At 35.9% G+C, this 21,915-nt stretch overlaps 3 protein-coding genes across 8 annotated transcripts; all 3 read right to left on the bottom strand.

The window, feature by feature from the left end:
• Nucleotides 1-1,566: 1,566 nt before the first annotated feature.
• LOC107036563 lies at nucleotides 1,567-4,739 on the bottom strand. The gene is made up of 9 exons (XM_029125994.1): nucleotides 3,879-4,739; nucleotides 3,680-3,799; nucleotides 3,492-3,609; nucleotides 2,486-2,747; nucleotides 2,298-2,420; nucleotides 2,138-2,228; nucleotides 1,935-2,071; nucleotides 1,725-1,857; nucleotides 1,567-1,644 (listed from the first exon to the last, which is right to left on the bottom strand). Exons 1-9 carry the CDS (start codon nucleotides 4,023-4,025, stop codon nucleotides 1,594-1,596), a joined length of 1,182 nt encoding a protein of 393 aa, XP_028981827.1. The 5' UTR covers nucleotides 4,026-4,739; the 3' UTR covers nucleotides 1,567-1,593.
• A 2,970-nt stretch (nucleotides 4,740-7,709) lies between these two features.
• Nucleotides 7,710-11,410, bottom strand: LOC107036608. Of its 3 annotated transcripts, none has more exons than XM_029125991.1 (9): nucleotides 10,833-11,410; nucleotides 10,625-10,752; nucleotides 10,445-10,563; nucleotides 8,901-9,162; nucleotides 8,713-8,835; nucleotides 8,553-8,643; nucleotides 8,346-8,486; nucleotides 8,140-8,265; nucleotides 7,710-8,058 (listed from the first exon to the last, which is right to left on the bottom strand). In XM_029125991.1, the coding sequence occupies exons 1-9, from the start codon at nucleotides 10,977-10,979 to the stop codon at nucleotides 8,008-8,010; spliced, it is 1,188 nt and encodes a 395-aa protein (XP_028981824.1). In that variant the 5' UTR covers nucleotides 10,980-11,410; the 3' UTR covers nucleotides 7,710-8,007. The 3 variants fall into 3 exon arrangements, with proteins under 3 accessions (XP_028981824.1, XP_028981825.1, XP_028981823.1); XM_029125992.1 differs by having other exon boundaries at nucleotides 10,445-10,562; nucleotides 10,633-10,752; XM_029125990.1 differs by having other exon boundaries at nucleotides 8,140-8,272; nucleotides 8,350-8,486; nucleotides 10,445-10,562; nucleotides 10,633-10,752.
• A 2,098-nt stretch (nucleotides 11,411-13,508) lies between these two features.
• Nucleotides 13,509-16,531, bottom strand: LOC107036562. 4 transcript variants are annotated; one of them, XM_029126007.1, is made up of 9 exons: nucleotides 16,338-16,531; nucleotides 16,130-16,257; nucleotides 15,950-16,068; nucleotides 14,671-14,932; nucleotides 14,212-14,334; nucleotides 14,055-14,145; nucleotides 13,848-13,988; nucleotides 13,644-13,769; nucleotides 13,509-13,559 (listed from the first exon to the last, which is right to left on the bottom strand). In XM_029126007.1, the coding sequence occupies exons 1-9, from the start codon at nucleotides 16,482-16,484 to the stop codon at nucleotides 13,509-13,511; spliced, it is 1,188 nt and encodes a 395-aa protein (XP_028981840.1). In that variant the 5' UTR covers nucleotides 16,485-16,531. The 4 variants fall into 4 exon arrangements, with proteins under 4 accessions (XP_028981840.1, XP_028981841.1, XP_028981839.1 ...); XM_029126008.1 differs by having other exon boundaries at nucleotides 15,950-16,067; nucleotides 16,138-16,257; XM_029126006.1 differs by having other exon boundaries at nucleotides 13,644-13,776; nucleotides 13,852-13,988; nucleotides 15,950-16,067; nucleotides 16,138-16,257.
• Between the last annotated feature and the right edge of the window lie 5,384 nt (nucleotides 16,532-21,915).

Below are 21,915 nucleotides of genomic sequence, written 5' to 3'. Positions count from 1 at the left end.
ACCAGGGGAGACTCCTAGACCCCACTGGACAATGTTGTCACAATTGCGCTTTTCAATTGAAAACAGACATCATCTTTAAAGACATTTGTCATCTTTAAAGACTTTGCACGCCATTTTTCGAGCCGCTCTTTCATTTGAGCCAAAAAAAACATTCATATCTTGTCTGACATCTCTATTACAAACTCTGGTCCTTATAATCTCTGCTCTGGTCATCAACTCTGGTTTTCAGTTGAAATTGGAATTGTTAATTTACACAGTAATAGGATTGCATTGACGATTTTTTCTTAACTCGCAAAAATCTGCAAACAATTTGCTACCGATTGGTGATAAAATTTTNCTCTAAAGATGGTTTTGCACCAGGGGAGACTCCTAGACCCCACTGGACAATGTTGTCACAATTGCGCTTTTCAATTGAAAACAGACATCATCTTTAAAGACATTTGTCATCTTTAAAGACTTTGCACGCCATTTTTCGAGCCGCTCTTTCATTTGAGCCAAAAAAAACATTCATATCTTGTCTGACATCTCTATTACAAACTCTGGTCCTTATAATCTCTGCTCTGGTCATCAACTCTGGTTTTCAGTTGAAATTGGAATTGTTAATTTACACAGTAATAGGATTGCATTGACGATTTTTTCTTAACTCGCAAAAATCTGCAAACAATTTGCTATCGATTGGTGATAAAATTTTTTCGAAATAATGAAATAGAGGGGATAACGCCTTTTTTTTCAGAGGTGATTTATCAAAAATTTATTTTAAAAAAAGTACTCACTAGCAAATGTTTTTTATTAGCTCGCCATTTTCTTCAAAACTACTTCAATGAGGAAAAAAATAAACATTTGGAATATCTATCCATGAGGGGCTAATTGATCGGATCTCTATTCTGTGACTTTCTGAGCGATTTCCTATGAATTATTGCACGGAAATAGAACGAAATGAGAGTCGTATTGATTGATGTAATAAAGTATTCAGTCATAATAGTATATTTCGATACAAGTCCGGAAAAGTGTTTTTTGGCTCGTGGAGGGTTTATAGCACGAGCTGAAGGCGAGTGATGTAATCCCATGAGCCGGAAAACACTTTTCCCACGAGTATCGAACGATTTTTTTCATCACAATGCGTGGGAAAGGGACTTTTAGGCACGCACAGCGTGCCTGAAAAGTCACTTTTCCGCACAGCGTGATGAAAAAATTATTTTCGTTTCTGGATAAACCAAATTCTCAGCGCCAAATTCTAGTGCGACAAATTCTAGTGCGACAAACCAAATTCTAGTGCGACAAATAAATGGTACTTAAATTTTAAAGAAGTTCTCTTCCTCCCAATCACACGTATCACAAAAGGAGATAACCGGTCTTCACTATAAAAACACATTAATCTGAATTTTCGGTTATGCTTAGATTGAAAGCATTGCAGTTTATAGTGTACGTGACTTATCATGGACTGAAGAATAAGTTGATAGTTATTATAACACTCGGCAAATAGAAAATCTTTATTATCAGCAAGGGACATCACCAAATCGTTAGAGTAGGATCAACTTGATCACAAATTGTTTGTCGGTGTTGGCCATTATGGATTTTCAATTCCTTACGAGTTTATCTCATTGAATTGAAAAGAGTGAAGAAAGACATGACAGTTCTCATGGCCTTTCGGTGAACAAAAAAAAAACTTATAGTTGTAACTTATAAATATATAAATTTTTCAGAGGATCGAATATATTACTTACCGCTCCGAATCCTTGCATCGACATGATATAGAGTTTTCCAGCTGTCAATTGACATGGTTTTAAACTTCTCATCATGATAGAAAGAAGCATCAACTGCGATCGACTGGAGAAGCGATACCATTCACTCTGGTAACTATCAATTTAAAAAAATCACATTCAAGAGTTCAGGATTTTCTACAGTTATTCAAATAATGAAATGGTCATACTGACACTGCATCAAGAACACGTTCGTTTTGAACAATAAGGGCATGTCCTAACCAACTGGAGTAGAATAAATGAATGATTAGGTCAGCAGTAATGCAGACCATTCTAATTGATTCACTTGGTTCAGAATTTTTAATCATAGCCTCCGAGAATACATAAGAAGTTTTAATTTGGCCAATCAAAAAGATGAAACCTATTTGCATACTCACTACAGTACCAGCCACTACTATCAACCCTATATTAATTCCCACCGTGAATAGAAGAGCAACACAATAAGAAGATTCCAAACAATCAACGAATCTGTCATCCCAAATGTTGACCGTTACTGTTTCATGCATCAGCAGTGAACGAAGATTTTTAGAAACTCACTCTAACGTCTGTGTTTGTAAATCAGAGCAGATCCTTATACGATTCTTAATGAAATAGAAATCGGCCAATGATGTTTCTTCAATTAATATTGTTCCGTCTAAATGTAGTGATTCTAGATGCGCTCTGAAAGAAATAATAGTGAAAATTTGATTTCCTACAGGCCTGAATGTGTAGCAAATTCAACTTACTTCAGGATTTCAAACTTTCCACATGCATGGCAAACACAAATTGCAAAGAAATTCTCGAAAAAGACTATGCACGCCGTATTTATAATACTGCTGATGTAGGCGTGAAACAATATATATGTATAGTACTTTTCATGATCGATGAAATATTCTGTCTGAGACAGAAATAATCGGGGACGAGTCTCATTTAATGGATAGAAAATATCCAATATCTTTGGAATTGCTGGTGTGCAAAAATATAGCAGAAGATTCCCGTAGATAAATGCTGTTCAATTGATACCGAAAAATAAAACGGACGTCATAATAATAGACTATGTTGCAATGATCAGATGTTGCACGATGTTTTTGTTAACTAATCCCCAATAGTCCAAGAATATTAGGAAAGTCGATTGCATCAAACTCTGTTAGTGAAATAGATCCGGATTGGGGTGGGGCTCATAAATATATAGCATTTCAATGTTTTCAGGGTACAATAGAGTGCAGTACAGTGGACTTTTCTTTACTCTACCATTCCATAATTCACATTCTATTCCCCTCGAGGCCTGCTTCTCCTCAAAATCCTCCCCCCACTTCTCATTCATCATTTATTCTTATCTGACGTCATGCGTTGCGGAGTGCGTTAAGTCGGAAGGGTGAGATAATAAGAATGGAATCGTAGGGGTGGAATCTTGAGGGTAAAATTTAAAGGGTGTAATCGTAAAAATATACTGGTGACATTCTAGGGATTGAAGTCACATGTTATTCGCTAATTATCACGAAAAAAATATAAATGGTAAAAATATAATTCACGATTGATACTTTTGAATTTTGTTCTCTGTGTACTACTCTTACAGAGCCTTTATGACTCTTGCACAGAACTAATACATTTCATTTTCTTTTCACATTTAATCACACGTAAGCTCTACCGATCACGTAATTTTTCCGTAATTTCAGGTTTCCCAAATTCTCATGAACAGTCTCAGAGCTATTCAACTCTGAAAATGGTTCATTATGCCCCACCTTTCCTTACTTGCAAATGCTACACTCAATTTTCGTCCTCTTTCGGAATGCTGCTGCAGTAATTCAATATCACGTTGATCTATCAAACTTTGCCAATCTCTTTTAATGGTCAAAAGTAGTTGAATCATCTAAAATATCCATGGAAAAACGATTCTGATTCAAGGGGTTCAGCGTGATCCACAAAAAAACAGTAATTACAATGTCCTCCAGAATTGTCCAGTTGAAAAACTTCGTGAAAGCTAATGCTATTAATCCGATAATAAATAGGACTTCAGTGACAACATCTATATCATCTATTGATGTTATACATTTGGTAATCTGCAACCATCGTATAAAAAATTGAATATGAAAGATTTCTAAAAGCCGACAGTATTAGAATGGAAGATGGAATTCATACCGTAGGTATCAGGATACTGGTGATAATGAAAATGGTCAAGCACCTTAAGATTCTCTTTTCCTTCGATGATTGAAATGGCCACTGACCAATGCATTGTAGTCCTCGTTTCGTAAACGAATAGTACGAGCTGTCGAAGATGTTCTCCATGAGAGTTTTATTTTGTAGCAACGGACGACAGACAAGTGCAATGTCGACTGTAGTAACGAAGGTCCACCTCACAACTGTTGGTGCCTCGTTTCCAACGAGTCATTACGTATTCAGTAATTACAGTCGGGAACATCGCCACATGCCAGCGTCAATTAAATTCGTAAGTCTTTAATACAGAGGGGAATCTCTTTTTGTACAGTGGGAAAAAACTTCAAAGTGCAAAAGATGCCGATGACAAAAATGAAAGAACCTAGTTGGAACTGTTATCGGCGTGCGCGGAAAATGGACATCAATGAGAATTCTTGAATTGCCGGAGTGAATTGAAGAACCGCACGAAAATGTAGTCGAAGCAGTCGTTATATGGCTTCACGACGTTTGTAATGAGTGAAATCGATTTCGTGGCAGTATGCTGGAGGACACTCGCCGCAGAAGATTTGGTTATAACCAGCTGAGTTATATCATGGACTGGAGGACTTGGTAGAATATAATGAATATATGTGACTTGGAAAGAACATGTTGACAGTCGAATTTATTATATATTGTTACCATTTTTTACGTGAAGAATTCGTCAAACCTCTAAACCTGTCCACGTGATTTTTTTTTTTGGATTTCACGTGATTTTTCATTTTAGTTACCTGTGCAATTGCGTTAAGGCAACTGATCGAAATTAGATCGGGTGATGAAATAAAATCTTTTGAAGGAGTTGCAACGATAGAGAAAATGTGTTAATGTGTTGATGAGAAGTGGTCACGTGACTATTCCCTCACTCCTGTCGCGTCAGGACGTTGTAAGTATTGCAAAACTATTGGGGCCCTCTGCATATTCTCGCGCAATACGTAATAGAAGTGTTGATAGATAGACCACGAATAACGAGAGCTAAAAAAAAGAAAAAATGCCAGTGATGAAGAGTCAGTGCCTAAAAAAAGAAAAAAGAATGAAAGTTTATTGGAAAGTGTATGTGGAAGTCCTGGTTAATACGTAAAACAAAGGAAGACACCTTCAAATTGTGAAATGAATCCAGATGATTTTTCAGCAAAGAGAAGGAAAAAAATAGACGAATAACTAGAACGAATGGTCTCCAAATATTGAGAATTATCCAGTGCAACCATTTATTCAAAATTTAGGTCCTGTTCATGATTTGGAGATTGCACAACAATGAGATGTATTTCAAATTGCTTCTTTTCTTTCTTAAATTTCTTTCGTCCTATCTACCAATAAATTCCTTTTAAGAATGTTCATATTTGGGACTCATGTATTCAAACGTGCGCTCAGTGCTACGGAACTGTTCGCGGGCTCGCTATACTCAACCCCTTCTACGTCGAACGCCCGGGCCCAATAGATGGTGCGGATAAGATTGCGAGTCAGTGGGTTAAAAAAAATTTTTTTTTTCGCACACTGAAAATGATGTACATATAAATTTTATGTTATATACATATTATGCACATATAATTATTTTTCAATATATAACAAGAAAATTAAGAAAAACAACATTATATTTCTCTAAAAAAATATATATAACATGGTATACATGTATATAGTATATAATACATCCCTGAGAATAAAAAAGAACGCCAAAAAGCAAAAGAGAAACGAAGAAGATGAAGAGGGTTATGACGATTCCGAATAAAAATTCTACAATTGAATTCTCATTGTGAAAAACGTGAAACCATTCATTTTTCCTGCATTATTATTGAGATAAAAATTAATCGGAGTGTGAAACAGTAAGGTTTTATTATTCTGTCACCCATTCAAAACGATACGCGCCCTATTCTTGTATTAAAAAATAGTATATTTTGATAAGAGTGCGTAAAAGTGTTTTGTTTATACGTTCATTAGTACATTAGAGTACAAGGGCACAAATTTCGTTTTCAGCGAATGTGTAGTTTACAGGCCGAGCCGAAGGCGAGGTCTGTACACACATTCGTTGAAAACGAAATTTATTACCGAGTGCTCTATAATATTTTATGTGAAGTCGTGCAGAAGTTGAGTCGTGAGCAAGCTGCGCGAAGCGCAGCGTGCGATAAACTCGACTTATTGCACGGCGCGACATAAAAAACACTTATTACACCCTCAATGATTCATGGATTCGGACTGTAAAATTTTTCCTCGTTCAAACTTATTCCTGATGTGTATCGTTGACATTCTGCGGATTCACGACTGACTCCGCAGAATTATTCGGGATTACCATAAGTTCGTTTTACTTTTCTCTTTTTTCTTCACCTCGTGGGTTCCAATTTCCGTTTGAGGCTATCAGCTTGAGGTGTTTTTCGTCCGTAGATTAATCAAGAGACACCTAAGAGAATCCGAGAAGACTCAGAATTGAAAAAAAATTAGCATTTTTCGATAATGTTGAGGTAACGAGCCTAATATGACGATAAATCTTATTACGTTCCGTAATAGGCAGGCTTCTAGGTCTAGGTTTTTCACTCAGATTTCTGAAAACTGAATGGTCGAAAATTGACTACGAGAGTGGTCGCACGGTGAGCGTTGCGCTCATTCTCGCTAACCGCGCTCGACAAAGAAATTAATTGAGAAGAAAATTGTCAGTGCAGGGTAACCCTACCGTATTTAATCTCATCAGGACACATCATTTGAGGAACTCGTAAATATGCGGAGCGTAATTCATCACATTTCTAGAGATATTATGAACCAGTAGATTGTCATCAGGCGATAAAAGTATTATCTGGAGAATGTGGCTTTACAATCACATTCGCCAGATAATGCTTTTATCGCCGTATGACATATTGTATTTTATGTCGTTGGCCCCGAAAACCGCGATCTAATCCAGCAAAGCGAGGTTAGAATCGCGGTTGAACGGGCCTAATGATATAAATAACAAAAACGGCGGCGTTCAGACCATAGCGTAACTACTGGAGGGCTAGCGAGGTTTTAAATCGCGAAGGACAAACTTCATCATGGTGATACTTTTCGAGAATCAAATATTGCAAGGTTCATACCTAGCAAGGTTCAAGCGTCCCGAGTGTTATATTTACCTAGATTATCCTGATTTCTAGCAATTTTCCATAGAATAATTGAACTCAAACTTACGGTTTCCATTAATGCTTGCATAACACTTTGAATTTTCAACAAAAAAAGTATTTGCTATTTCAGTGGAGTTATAATGCAGTAAGATTTTCCAAGACGTCTATCGGAAATTTCATCCAAATTTTTTTAGCAGTGCGACATTTGACTCTCGCACTTCAATCCTTGCCCTCCTCTGAGTCTCAGAGATTGTTCACCCAACCAAATAATTCAGTTTGCCTTAAAAAATTCTTTGGAGTAGTTTTGCAGGGTGTCCCACTTGAAACAGGACAGTTGAAAATTTTTCCAGGGAGAGGTGATACAGCAAAACATTTCAGATGAAAGTTGTAGGGTATGGAGGGGGAAACTTAGTGCAGATGCAATTGATGTTCCCATTGTTTATGTTTTTATGCTGTGAGTATGAAGTCGGTTTTTTCAAATGGCAACATCATTTTTGACCCCCTCACAGTTGTGCATCTCATTGAGACGAATTCAACCATATGCTATTCTGTGACTTTCTGAGCGATTTCCTATGAATTATTACACGGAAGTAGAACAAAATGAGAGTCGTGTTGATTGATGTAATAAGGTATTCAGTCATAAAAATTATTTTCGTTTTTGGATAAACCAAATTCTCATTATTGCGACAAATAAATGGAACTTAAATTTTAAAGAATTTCTCTTTCTCCCAATCACACGTATCGCAAAAGGAGATAACACCGGTCTTCACTATAAAATTACACTAATCTGAATTTTCGATTATGTTTAGATTGAAAGCATTGCAGCCTACAGTCTACGTGACTTATCATGAACTGAAGAATAAGTTGATAGTTATTATAACACTCGGCAAATAGAAAATTTTTATTATCAGCAAGGACCACCAAATCGTTAGAGTAGAATCAACTTGATGACAAATTGTTTGTCGGTGTTGGTCACTATGAATTTTCAATTCCTTACGAGTTTATCTCGTTGAATTGAGAAGAGTGAAGAAAGATATGACAGTTCTCATGGCCTTTTCGGGGGAAAAAAAACACACTTATAGTTGTAAATTATAAATATATAAATTTTTCAGAAGATCGAATATGTTACTTACCGCTCCGAATCCTTGCATGGACATGATATATAGTTTTCCAGCTGTCAATTGACATGGTTTTAAACTTCTCATCATGATAGGAAGAAGCATCAACTGCGATCGATTGGAGAAGCGATACCATTCGCTCTGGTAACTATCAATTTCAAAAAATCATTTTTAAGAGTTCAGGATTTTCTACATTTATTCAAATTATGGAATGGTCACACTGACACTGCATCAAGGACACGTTCGTTTTGAACAACAAGGACATGTCCTAACCAACTGGAGTAGAATAAATGAAAGATTAGGTCAACACCAATGCAGCCCGTTCTAAGTGATTCACTCGGTTCAGAATTTTTAATCATAGCCTCCGAGAATATATAAGAAGTTTTAATTTGGCCAATCAAAAAGATGAAACCTATTTGCATACTCACTACAGTACCAGCTACTACTATCAACCCTATATTAATTCCCACCGTCAATAGAAGAGCACCACAACAAGAAGATTCCAAACAATCAACGAATCTGTCATCACAAATGTTGACCGTTACTGTTTCATGCATCAGCAGTGAACAAAGATTTTCAGAAACTCACTGTAACGTCTGTGTTTGTAAATCAGAGCAGATCTTTATACGATTCTTAATGAAATAGAAATCGGCCAATGATGTTTCTTCAATTAATATTGTTCCGTCTAAATGTAGTGATTCTAGATGCGCTCTGAAAGAAATAATAGTCAAAATTTGATTTCCTACAGGCCTGAATGTGTAGCAAATTCAGCTTACTTCAGGATTTCAAACTTTCCACATGCATGGTTAACACAAATTCCAAAGAAATTCTCGAAAAAGACTATGGATGACGTATAGATACTAGCGCTGATGTAGGCGTGAAACAATATATATATATAGTACTTTTCTTGATCGATGAAATATTCCGTCGGAGACAGAAATATTCGGGGACGAGTCTCATTTAATGGATGGAAAAAATCCAATATCTTTGGAATTGCTGGTGTGCAAAAACATAGCAGAAGACCCACGAGGACAAATGCTGCTCAATTGATACCGAAAAATAAANAATCTTTGGAATTGCTGGTGTGCAAAAATATAGCAGAAGACCCACGAGGACAAATGCTGCTCAATTGATACCGAAAAATAAAATGGACGGCATAATAATAGACTATGTTGCAATGATCAGATATTGCACGATGTTTTTGTTAACTAATCCCCAATAGTCCAAGAATATTGGGGAAGTCGGTTGCATCAAACTCTGTTAGTGAAATAGATCCGGATTGGGGTGGGGCTCATAAATATATAGCATTTCAATGTTTTCAGGGTACAATAGAGTGCAATACAGTGGACTCTTCTTGACCCTCCCATTCCATAATTCGCCCTTTATTCCCCTCGAGGCCTGCTTCTCCTTAAAATCTCCCCCCACTTCTCATTTATCGTTTATTCTTATCTATGACGTCATGCGGTACGGAGTGCGTTGTTAAGTCGGAAGGGTGAGATAATAAGAATGGAATCGTAGGGGTGAAATCTTGACGGTAAAATTTAAAGGGTGTAATCGTAAAAATATACTAGCGGCATTCTAGGGATTGAAGTCACATGTTATTCGCTAATTATCACGAAAAAAATATAAATTGTCATTCAAAATCAATCATCATTGTTACAATAATTATTACAATTAATAGTTATTATTATTGTTATTCATTATTGAATTAATTTACCAATTAAATTATAGTTTATTTACTTAATATCTCTATCAACTGAATAATAAAACGTTCAAGTAGAAAAACACCGATCTGGAATTAATGAGCACGATTCGAAGTAGAGATTTTACGAATTGCGCGGTAGGCTAGTGGTTAGGACGTCGGATTAGTAATCGTGAGATCGTGGATTCGAGCCCACGTTAGGGTAATATTTTAAGTTAACAAAATCGGTTTTTCAGCGATGATTGCGCTTAGGGTTTGGTAGGTGAGGCACAATTAATACTAAAAATCATCATAAAAAAAGTTAATTATCTTGTTTTTCTTATTGTTGATAATTGTTATGAATAGTTTGACATGCCGGTATTGATTTTTTTTTCCTCCATGAACCTGTTACGAATGCTGAGGAGTAAGATTGAATTATTTGTATTTCAACCACTGATATCATATTCATGTAATCAAGTCATGTTTAATTGAGCCTGCCAGGAAAAAATTACGTGATCGATAGAGTAAGCTCTGCCGATCACGTAATTTTTCCGTAATTTCAAGTTTCTCAAATTCTCATGAACAGTCTCAGAGCTATTCACCTCTGAAAAGGGTTCATTACGCCCCACCTTTCCTTACTTGCAAATACTACACTGAGTTTTCGTCCTCTTTCGGAATGCTGCTGCAATAATTCAATATCACGTTGATCTCTCAAATTTTTCCAATCTCTTTCAATGGTCAAAAGTAGTCGAATCATCTAAAATATCCATGGAAAAACGATTCTGATTCGAGGGGTTCAGCGTGATCCACAAAGAAATAGTAATTACATTGTCCTCCATCATTATCCAGTTGAAAAAATTCGTAAAACATAATCCTATTAATCCGATAATAAATATGGATTCAATGATAACATCTGTATCATCTAGTGATGTCATACATTTGGTAATCTGCAACAATCGTATAAAAAATTGAATATGAAAGCTTTCTAAAAAGCCGACAGTATTAGAATTGAAGATGGAATTCATACCGTAGGTGTCAGGAAACTGGTGATCGTGAAAAAGGTCAAGCACCTTAAGATTCTCTTTTCCTTCGATGATCGAAATGGCCACTGACCAATACATTGTAGTCCTCGTTTCGTAATCCAGTAGTACGAGCTGTCGAAGATGTTCTCCATGAGAGTTTTATTTTGTAGCAACGGACGACAGACAAGTGCAATGTCGACTGTAGTAACGAAGGTCCACCTCACAACTGTTGGTGCCTCGTTTCCAACGAGTCATTACGTATTCAGTAATTACAGTCGGGAACATCGCCACATGCCAGCGTCAATTAAATTCGTAAGTCTTTAATACAGAGGGGAATCCCTTTTTGTACAGTGGGCAAAAACTTCAAAGTGCAAAAGACGCCGATGACAAAAATGAAAGAACCTAGTTGACACTGTTATCGGCGTACGCGGAAAATGGACATCAATGAGAATTCTTGAATTGCCGGAGTGAATTGAAGAACCGCACGACAATGTAGTCGAAGCAGTCGTTATATGGCTTCACGACGTTTGTAATGAGTGAAATCGATTTCGTGGCAGTATGCTGGAGGACACTCGCCGCAGAAGATTTGGTTATAACCAGCTGAGTTATATCATGGACTGGACGACTTGGTAGAATATAATGAATATATGTGACTTGGAAAGAACATGTTGACAGTAGAATTTATTATATATTGTTACCATTTTTTACGTGAAGAATTCGTCAAACCTCTAAACCTGTCCACGTGATTTTTTTTTGGATTTCACGTGATTTTTCATTTTAGTTACCTGTGCAATTGCGTTAAGGCAACTGATCGAAATTAGATCGGGTGATGAAATAAAATCTTTTGAAGGAGTTGCAACGGTAGAGAAAATGTGTTAATGTGCTAATGAGAAATGGTCACGTGACTATTCCCTCGTGTCGCGTCAGGACCGTTGTAAGTATTGCAAAACTATTTGGGTCCTCTGCATATTCTCGCGTAATACGTAATAGAAGTGTTGATAGACAGACAACAAATAATGAGGGATAAAAAAATGAAAAAATGTCAGTGATGAAGGGTCAGTGCCTAAAAAAAGAAAAAAGAATGAAAGTTTACTGGAAAGTGTACATGGAAGCCCTGGTTAATACGTGAAACAAAGAAAGATACCTTCAAATTGTGAAATGAATCCAGATAATTTTTCAGCAAAGAGAAGGAAAAAAAATTGATGAATAACTAGAACGAATGGTCTCCAAATATTGAGAATCATCCAGTGCAACCATTTATTGAAAATTTAGGTCCTGTTCATGATTTGGAGATTGCACAGCAATGAGATGTATTTCAAATTGCTTCTGTTCTTTCTTAAATGTCTTTCGTTCTATCTACCAATAAATTGCTTTTAAAATAGTATATTTCGATACAAGTGCGGAAAAGTGTTTTTGGCTTGTGGGGGGTTTATAGCACGAGCCGAAGGCGAGTGATGTAATCCCACGAGCCGGAAAACACTTTTCCCACGAGTATCGAATGATTTTTTCCATCACAATGCGTGGGAAAGGGACTTTTAGGCACGCGGAGCGTGCCTGAAAAGTCACTCTTCCCGCACAGCGTGATGAAAAAATTATTTTCGTTTTTGGATAAACCAAATTCTCATTAGTGCGACAAATAAATGGTACTTAAATTTTAAAGAAGTTCTCTTCCTCCCAATCACACACTGAGAAAAAAAATTTCTAAGAAATAGAAATTCTATGATTGATCCAAATCGTTCATCGATTGAATAGTCGCAAAAGAAAATGCTATTGTAAGACACAAATATCGATTTGAACTAAACCAAAATTGGATTGTATGAAATCGATTTTGTTATAGTATAGTATATTTTGTTTATTCTATCGAATTTAGAAAATACTTGTTTTTGCGACAAAATCGATTTCATACAATTCAATTTTGGTTTAGTTCAAACGCTTCGGATTTGGCGCAAACAATTTTTTTTTCACAATTGCGATGGAAAAATAATCAGTTCAAATGATGAAGAATTGCGTTTGTCGTAAACAAGAAACTGCGCTTCGCGAAAGTCTCGCATCAATGAGTATCCAACAATATGTTCCTCATAGGCCAAATGAATATTTTATTGCATCTATGAATTCTGCTTTCAATCGAACAGATATTCTTTTGCGGGATATCGTGACGCTGATAAATTGGATAATTATATGCTTTATTCGAAGAAGATATCTGATAATACAGACATTGCTTTGTATGTACTGAAAAGTAGATAGCAACAAAAAAAAAGTTTATACAACTGATCTCATTCTTTTTCAATCGAAAACATTAAAATTAAATCGATATTTGTTTCTTACAACAGCATTTTCTTTTGCGACTATTCAATCGATGAACGATTTCGATCAATCATAGAATTTCTATTTCTTAGAAATTTTTTTTCTCAGTGCACGTATCGCAAAAGGAGATAACCGGTCTTCACTATAAGAACACATTAATCTGAATTTTCGGTTATACTTAGATTGAAAGCATTGCAGTCTATAGTGTACGTGACTTATCATGAACTGAAGAATAAGTTGATAGTTATTATAACACTCGGCAAATAGAAAATCTTTATTATCAGCAAGGATCATCACCAAATCGTTAGAGTAGGATCAACTTGATCACAAATTGTTTGTCGGTGTTGGCCATTATGAATTTTCAATTCCTTACGAGTTTATCTCATTGAATTGAGAAGAGTGAAGAAAGACATGACAGTTCTCATGGCCTTTCGATGAACAAAAAAAAAACAAACTTATAGTTGTAACTTATAAATATATAAATTTTTCAGAGGATCGAATATATTACTTACCGCTCCGAATCCTTGCATCGACATGATATAGAGTTTTCCAGCTGTCAATTGACATGGTTTTAAAGTTCTCATCATGATAGAAAGAAGCATCAACTGCGATCGATTAGAGAAGCGATACCATTCGCTCTGGTAACTATTAATTTCAAAAAATCATATTCAAGAGTTCAGGATTTTCTAGCTATTCAAATAATGGAATGGTCACACTGACACTGCATCAAGGACACGTTCGTTTTGAACAACAAGGGTATGTCCTAACCAACTGGAGTAGAATAAATGAAAGATTAGGTCAACACCAATGCAGACCATTCTAATTAATTCACTCGGTTCAGAATTTTTAATCATAGCCTCCGAGAATATATAAGAAGTTTTAATTTGGCCAATCAAAAAGATGAAACATATTTGCATACTCACTGCAGTACCAGCCAATACTATCAACCCTATATTAATTCCCACCGCCAATAGAAGAGCACCACGATAAGAAGATTCCAAACAATCAACGAATCTGTCATCACAAATGACCGTTACTGTTTCATGCATCAGCAGTGAACAAAGATTTTCAGAAACTCACTGTAACGTCTGTGTTTGTAAATCAGAGCAGATCCTTATACGATTCTTAATGAAATAGAAATCGGCCAATGATGTTTCTTCAATTAATATTGTTCCGTCTAAATGTAGTGATTCTAGATGCGCTCTGAAAGAAATAATAGTCAAAATTTGATTTCCTACAGGCCTGAATGTGTAGCAAATTCAACTTACTTCAGGATTTCAAACTTTCCACATGCATGGTTAACACAAATTGCAAAGAAATTCTCGAAAAAGACTATGCACGCCGTATAGATAGGAACGCTGATGTAGACGTGAAACAATATATATATATAGTACTTTTCTTGATCGATGAAATATTCCGTCGGAGACAGAAATATTCGGGGACGAGTCTCATTTAATGGATGGAAAAAATCCAATATCTTTGGAATTGCTGGTGTGCAAAAATATAGCAGAANCTGAATGTGTAGCAAATTCAGCTTACTTCAGGATTTCAAACTTTCCACATGCATGGTTAACACAAATTGCAAAGAAATTCTCGAAAAAGACTATGCACGCCGTATAGATAGGAACGCTGATGTAGGCGTGAAACAATATATATATATAGTACTTTTCTTGATCGATGAAATATTCCGTCGGAGACAGAAATATTCGGGGACGAGTCTCATTTAATGGATGGAAAAAATCCAATATCTTTGGAATTGCTGGTGTGCAAAAACATAGCAGAATATTCCCGTAGACAAATGCTGTTCAATTGATACCGAAAAATAAAATGGACGGCATAATAATAGACTATGTTGCAATGATCAGATGTTGCACGATGTTTTTGTTAACTAATCCCCAATAGTCCAAGAATATTGGGAAAGTCGGTTGCATCAAACTTTGTTAGTGAAATAGATCCGGATTGGGGTGGGGCTCATAAATATATAGCATTTCACTGTTTTCAGGGTACAATATAATTGAATCACTTAATATCTCTATCAACTGAATAATAAAACGTTCAAGTAGAAAAAAACCGTTCTGGAATTAATGAGGACGATTCGAAGTGGAGATTTTACGAATTGCGCGGTAGGCTAGTGATTAGGACGTCGGATTAATAGTCGTGAGGTCGTGGATTCGAGCCCACGTTAGGGTAATATTTTAAGTTAACAAAATCGGTTTTTCAGCGATGATTGCGGTTAGGGTTTGGTAGGTGGGGAGCACAATTAATACTAAAAATCATCCTAAAAAAAGTTAATTATCTTGTTTTTCTTATTATTGATAATTGTTATGAATAGTTTGACATGCCGGTATTGATTTTTTTTCCTTCATGAAGATGTTACGAATGCTCAGGAGTAAGATTGAATTACTTGTATTTGAATCACTGATATATTCATGTAATTAAGTAATGTTTAATTGAGCCTGGCCCTATATAATATTAACGAAATTTTCAGAAAAAAAATTTCTCCGATAATTCAAGTAGCTAAGACAACCTTTGATATTCCTATAATCTCGAACTGAAAAACTAAATAGATTAGAAAAGTTGATCTGCTGAACGATTAACGATTGATAATTTTGAATTTTGTTCTCTGAGTACTACTTTTACAGAGCCTTTATAACTCTTACATAGAACTAATACATTTCATTTTCTTTTCACATTTAATCACACGTAAGCTCTACCGATCACGTAATTTTTCCGTAATTTCAAGTTTCCCAAATTCTCATGAACAGTCTCAGAGCTATTCACCTCTGAGAAGGGTTCATTACGCCCCACCTTTCCTTACTTGTAAATGCTACACTGAGTTTTCGTCCTCTTTCGGAATGCTGCTGCAATAATTCAATATCACGTTGATCTATCAAATTTTTCCAATCTCTTTCAATGGTCAAAAGTAGTCGAATCATCTAAAATATCCATGGAAAAACGATTCTGATTCGAGGGGTTCAGCGTGATCCACAAAGAAATAGTAATTACATTGTCCTCCATAATTGTCCAGTTGAAAAAATTCGTAAAACCTAATCCTATTATTCCGATAATAAATAGGGATTCAATGACAACATCTGTATCATCTAGTGATGTCATACATTTGGTAATCTGTAACCATCGTATCAAAAATTGAATATGAAAGCTTTCTAAAAAGCCGACAGCATTAGAATGGAAGATGGAATTCATACCGTAGGTGTCAGGAAACTGGTGATCATGAAAAAGGTCAAGCACCTTAAGATTCTCTTTTCTTTCGATGATCGAAATGGCCACTGACCAATGCATTGTAGTCCTCGTTTCGTAATCCAATAGTACGAGCAGTCGAAGATGTTCTCCATGAGAGTATTATTTTGTAGTAACGGACGACTGACAAGTGCAATGTCGACTGTAGTAACGAAGGTCCACCTCACATTAACTGTTGGTGCCTCTTTTCCAACGAGTCATTACGTATTCAGTAATTACAGTCGGAAACTTTGCCACATGCCAGCGTCAATTAAATTCGTAAGTCTTTAATAAAAGGGGGAATCCCTTTTTGTACAGTGGGCAAAAACTTCAAAGTGCAAAAGACGCCGATGACAAAAATGAAAGAATCTAGTTGAAACTGTTATCGGTGTACGCGGAAAACGGACATCAATGAGAATTCTTGAATTGCCGGAGTGAATTGAAAAACCGCACGACAATGTAGTCGAAGCAGTCGTTATATGACTTCACGACGTTTGTAATGAGTGAAATCGATTTCGTGGCAGTATGCTGGAGGACACTCGCTGCAGAAGATTTGGTTATAACCAGCTGAGTTATATCATGGACTGGACGACTTGGTAGAATATAATGAATATATGTGACTTGGAAAGAACATGTTGACAGTAGAATTTATTATATATTGTTACCATTTTTTACGTGAAGAATTCGTCAAACCTCTAAACCTGTCCACGTGATTTTTTTTTTTGATTTCACGTGATTTTTCATTTTAGTCACCTGTGCAATTGCGTTAAGGCAACTGATCGAAACTAGATCGGGTGATGAAATAAAATCTTTTGAAGGAGTTGCAATGATAGAGAAAATGTGTTAATGTGTTAATGAGAAATGGTCACGTGACTATTCCCTCACTCGTGTCGCGTCAGGACCGTTGTAAGTATTGCAAAACTATTGGGGCCCTCTGCATATTCTCGCGCAATACATAATAGAAGTGTTGATAGATAGACAACAAATAATGAGAGCTAAAAAAAAGAAAAAATGTCAGTGATGAAGAGTCAGTGCCTAAAAAAAGAAAAAAGAATGAAAGTTTATTGGAAAGTGTATGTGGAAGTCCTGGCTAATACGTGAAACAAAGAAAGACACCTTCAAATTGTGAAATGAATCCAGATGAGTTTTCTGCAAAGAGAAGGAAAAAAAATTGATGAATAACTAGAACGAATGGTCTCCAAATATTGAGAATTATCCAGTGTAACCATTTATTGAAAATTTAGGTCCTGTTCATGATTTGGAGATTGCACAGCAATGAGATGTATTTCAAATTGGTTCTGTTCATTCTTAAATTTCTTTCGTTCTATCTACCAATAAATTCCTTTTAAAAATTTTTATATTTGGGACTCATGTATTCAAACGTGCGCTGAGTGCTACGGAACTGTTCGCGCGCTCGCTACTCAACCCCTTCTACGTCGTACGCCCGGGCCTAATAGATAGTGGGGATAAGATTGCGAGTCAGTGGGTTAAAAAAAAATTTTTTTTTTCGCACACTGAAAATGATGTACATATAAATTTTGTTATATACATATTATGCACATATAATTATTTTTCAATATATAACAAGAAAATTAAGAAAAACAACATATTTCTGTAAAAAAAATATATATAACATAGTATACATGTATATAGTACATAATACATCCCTGAGAATAAAAAAGAACGCAAAAAAGCAAAAGAGAAACGAAGAAGATGAAGAGGATTATGACGATTCCGAATAAAAATTCTACAATTGAATTCTCATTGTGAAAAACGTGAAACCATTCATTTCTCCTGCATTATTATTGAGATAAAAATTAATCGGAGTGTGAAACAGTAAGGTTTTATTATTCTGTCACCCATTCAAAACGATACGCGCCCCATTCTTGTATTAAAAAATAGTATATTTTGATAAGAATGCGTAAAAGTGTTTTGTTTATACGTTCATAAAACATTTATTACACCCTCAATGATTCATGGATTTGGACGGTAAAATTTTTCCTCGTTCAAACTTATTCCTGATGTGTATCGTTGACATTCCGCGGATTCACGACTGACTCCGCAGAATTATTCGGGATTACCATAAATTCGTTTTACTGTTCTCTTCTTTCTTCACCTCGTGGGTTCTAATTTCTGTTTGAGGCTATCAGCTTGCGGTGTTTTTTGTCCGTAGATTAATCAAGAGACACCTAAGAGAATCGGAGAAGACTCAGAATTGAAAAAAAATTGGCATTTTTCGATAATGTTGAGGTAACGAGCCTAATATGACGATAAATATTATTACGTTCCGTAATAGGCAGGCTTCTAGGTCTAGGTTTCTCACTCAGATTTCTGAAAACTGAATGGTCGAAAATTGTACACGACATGATAGTGCACAGACCAAATGTTCCAACAATAATTAATCAACATACAAAATGTTCATATTCACCTCGAGGCATATTAATAGGATTTTTGAGAACGAAATATTGATCAATTCGCATGCTGTAGTAGAAATATAAGTTCCGAAAATTGCTGTGCACATTCGAAACTGGCAGGTGGAAATATACATGCAATCCGGGAACATTGTAACCACCGAATACCATACAGAGTGTATGATTATTGTTTCGAATCTTTCGCAGTCCGACCAATTGAGAATTGTCCGGCATTCCAATCGGATTAGATTTTCCATTGATATCTAATTTGTGAATGTAGGTAAATATGAATGTGCAGAAGTTTACAGTAGAAATGGGGAAATTATAAAATTCATTGTGTTTAATTTCCGTCACTTTGGTGATATAAGTTTACAGCCTGCCATTCACAGCACTGGTCTCATTGGTAAGTATTTTTTGTTTTTCTGTACGGTACATTTGGTACAATGTCACGTAGAGCGTGTTATAAGGAATTGACTGCTTTGATTGACAGGGATGATTTTCACGTATTCATGTCAATTGTGTTATCCTGCAATAATTTGGCGACAAGTAGGTATTCACTTTACACACAGTATTTTATTATTCACAGTTACTGTGGTAGATGATGACTGAAGAGTTTCTTATAACGAATACTGTGATAAAGAACCTCCTGTGATTTTTGCAATGTAACGGTATTGTGCTCTATTATTTGTCCCATATTACACAGATCTAAATCATTCTTAAAATATCACCAACTCGACGAGAAAATGCGACAACTTGGTCTGATTATTATTGGGTTTTTTCATCAAAAGTCATGCTAATGATGTCTTGATTGATATAACGACGTATTTTTATCATTATTTTTTTTCAATCTCCAAAAATGTTCAAATATTTTTTTATTCGATTGCTTCACCATTTTATCTTTTCAATGTATCATTAAATTATTCATTATGAAATTAATTCTGGTCCAAATGTTCTCTCCGTGAACACCTATATTCTTGAGAGATACCAATTCTGTCTCCTCTATCCTCGAATGAGGAAAAACCGGCAAATTTTTACTTTTTTTTCGTCTCAAGTATCTAAATTTATTCGTGATACGTATCGCTGATATTGCCGGGGTCCCGCTGACTCCAGAAAGCCATTTGGAATTAACATATGCAGCAGAAAGTCCGGCGGTAGTCATACTCATTTCTCCTCCCTCTCCTCTTTATTATTCCGCATCCTTTTATTTTTTTCGTCGTTTCTCACCTCGTCGTTTCTAATTCCTACTGGAGGCTATCAGCTTCAGTTGTTGTTCGTCTTCAGACCGGTGAAGACCTACACAGCCCCAGAAGAAAATTGCGAGACCCAATAAAATCGTAAAAATAAAGAAAAACTCAATTTCCTTAATTAATTTTCATGTTTTCTCTCCGTTCTAAAAATGTTCAGTTTAGCTAGTAAATGTTTATTCGTGCGTGCAAAAGTCGGACGAATTGTTATTCCAAAATGTCACCGGGAGAAATTTGAATTTTTAAATGATGAACAATCGTTTTCGACTAATTTGGCGAGTGCGGAGAAATTAGAAATTCCAAATTGTCCGAAGCCAACATTTATGGAGAATCTGAAGGGTCTGGTGTGTTGGGATAGGGCCCAGCGGCTTCACGAGTTCATCGACGAACAGCATCGGACAATGGGACCGATATTTCGGATGCACATAGGAGCGGTCACTGCGGTATTTGTTAATTCACCCGAGGCTTATCAGAGGATCTTCAAATTGGAGGGCCTGACCCCCTAGAATTTTGTACCTGAGGCGTGGATACTCTACAACGAGATGAGAGAGTGTCCCAGGGAGTTACTCTTCATGTGAGAGTGAAAACGCATTCTTCAATTTTTTTTGGCTTTGGAATGGAAGCATTGTATTCGTCGAATTCGAAATTTTCAATTTTTTTGTCTCAAGATAACTAATTTTGGCCTCAAATTTTTCTTCGATAGCTCGCTAATGAATCGACAGAATTGAATCTGTTTTCCTCGAATTGAGGTATTACTGAGACTTCTCAATCGCCATTAATTAAAATTTAATTAATCAATTTATTTTTTATTTTTTCAATTTTTCAAAAAAAAATTTTTTTCACGATAACTAAAAAAATGTTCTGAATTGATCGAATGATGGCTTAAAAAATTCTTTTGGATATCCTTTGATCGAGTTAGAAGATGAAGGCGATAGCAATAATCGTTATTCTGATTTATTTAAAATTTTGCAAAATTTTTTTTTTTTTTGAAAATCAGAATTTTGGGGATATCGATGGATATCGTGCTTCAAATGAATTCCATCATAGTTTAAAATGTTTGTTTTAACGTCATTAATTCGAGATTAAAAGGTAATTACGATAGCTATTTTGGTTGATTCAATTTTTATGATGATTGTTGAACATTTCCAATTTTTCATGAATTCCCATGAAAGTGAGTTTCTTGGATGTCAGAAGTGGACAAGAATGGCTGAACAACCGCCGAATACTCAACAAACTTCCCCTGAAACCTTGCACAACTAAAGACGTGATGGTCGGTTCCTGCGAAAGTGCAGCGAAAAAGTTGTGCAATGAGTGGAAATTCTTCGCTGACGCAGGAAAAACCGTTCCGGAACTCGAGAAGAGGCTGTACCTGTGGTCAATAAAGGGTAGGGAAGCGTTCGCAACCGCAACAAGACATCCAATGCATTTGACTAATAACATTCATCATATTGTGGTCTGATAGGGATTGACGTAAATACTTTACCATGCGCTCTTGTATTCAAGTTTGAATGCCTTAAAATACTTCAAATTTTAAGAATTAAGGCCCGGCTCTATTATCTGCCGCACGTTATCTATTATCAATGGCGATTGGCTCAAGTGATTAGTAATTCATCGTAAAAGTATGATCAGAAATTTTTTTTAAATGTTACAGTTTTTTTCACAGAGCCTTTTTTCGTACAATTGTTGCGGATTTATTATTTCATAAATATTATTATTTTAGTGTGACAGTAGTGGTCACACGGGTAGGATACAGGGTTGCGAGATTTTGGCGATTTATAGCCAAAACCTGTACAATTTTAAATGGGGTGACGTTACGATCTGGTAACACTGGGGTCGGCAACACCGCTCGTCAAATTTCCACTACGAGAGTGGTCGCACGGTGAGCGTTGCGC

The sequence above is a fragment of the Diachasma alloeum genome, unplaced genomic scaffold, assembly GCF_001412515.2.
Source record: "Diachasma alloeum isolate Michigan unplaced genomic scaffold, Dall2.0 Dall_scaffold_00210, whole genome shotgun sequence".
Classification (NCBI taxonomy): domain Eukaryota; kingdom Metazoa; phylum Arthropoda; class Insecta; order Hymenoptera; family Braconidae; genus Diachasma; species Diachasma alloeum.
Note: the sequence above shows the minus strand (reverse complement) of the source record. Positions and strands in the feature narration are given on the sequence as shown.

What these genes read in the sequence shown, in the direction of transcription:
- LOC107036563 (XM_029125994.1), bottom strand. Translation starts at nt 4,025, where the DNA reads ATGGAGAACATCTTCGACAGCTCGTACTATTCGTTTACGAAACGAGGA. An exon ending in GGAAAGTTTGAAATCCTGAA is followed by an intron (nt 2,421 to 2,485) that starts GTAAGTTGAATT and finishes TATTTCTTTCAG; the next exon opens with AGCGCATCTAGAATCACTAC. An exon ending in TAGTAGTGGCTGGTACTGTA is followed by an intron (nt 2,072 to 2,137) that starts GTGAGTATGCAA and finishes GTATTCTCGGAG; the next exon opens with GCTATGATTAAAAATTCTGA.
- LOC107036608 (XM_029125991.1), bottom strand. Translation starts at nt 10,979, where the DNA reads ATGGAGAACATCTTCGACAGCTCGTACTACTGGATTACGAAACGAGGA. An exon ending in ACTCAGTGTAGTATTTGCAA is followed by an intron (nt 9,163 to 10,444) that starts GTAAGGAAAGGT and finishes TCAATTGAGCAG; the next exon opens with CATTTGTCCTCGTGGGTCTT. An exon ending in CCATGCAAGGATTCGGAGCG is followed by an intron (nt 8,059 to 8,139) that starts GTAAGTAACATA and finishes TCCCCCGAAAAG; the next exon opens with GCCATGAGAACTGTCATATC.
- LOC107036562 (XM_029126007.1), bottom strand. Translation starts at nt 16,484, where the DNA reads ATGGAGAACATCTTCGACTGCTCGTACTATTGGATTACGAAACGAGGA. An exon ending in ACTCAGTGTAGCATTTACAA is followed by an intron (nt 14,933 to 15,949) that starts GTAAGGAAAGGT and finishes TCAATTGAACAG; the next exon opens with CATTTGTCTACGGGAATATT. An exon ending in GTGTCCTTGATGCAGTGTCA is followed by an intron (nt 13,770 to 13,847) that starts GTGTGACCATTC and finishes AATAGTTACCAG; the next exon opens with AGCGAATGGTATCGCTTCTC.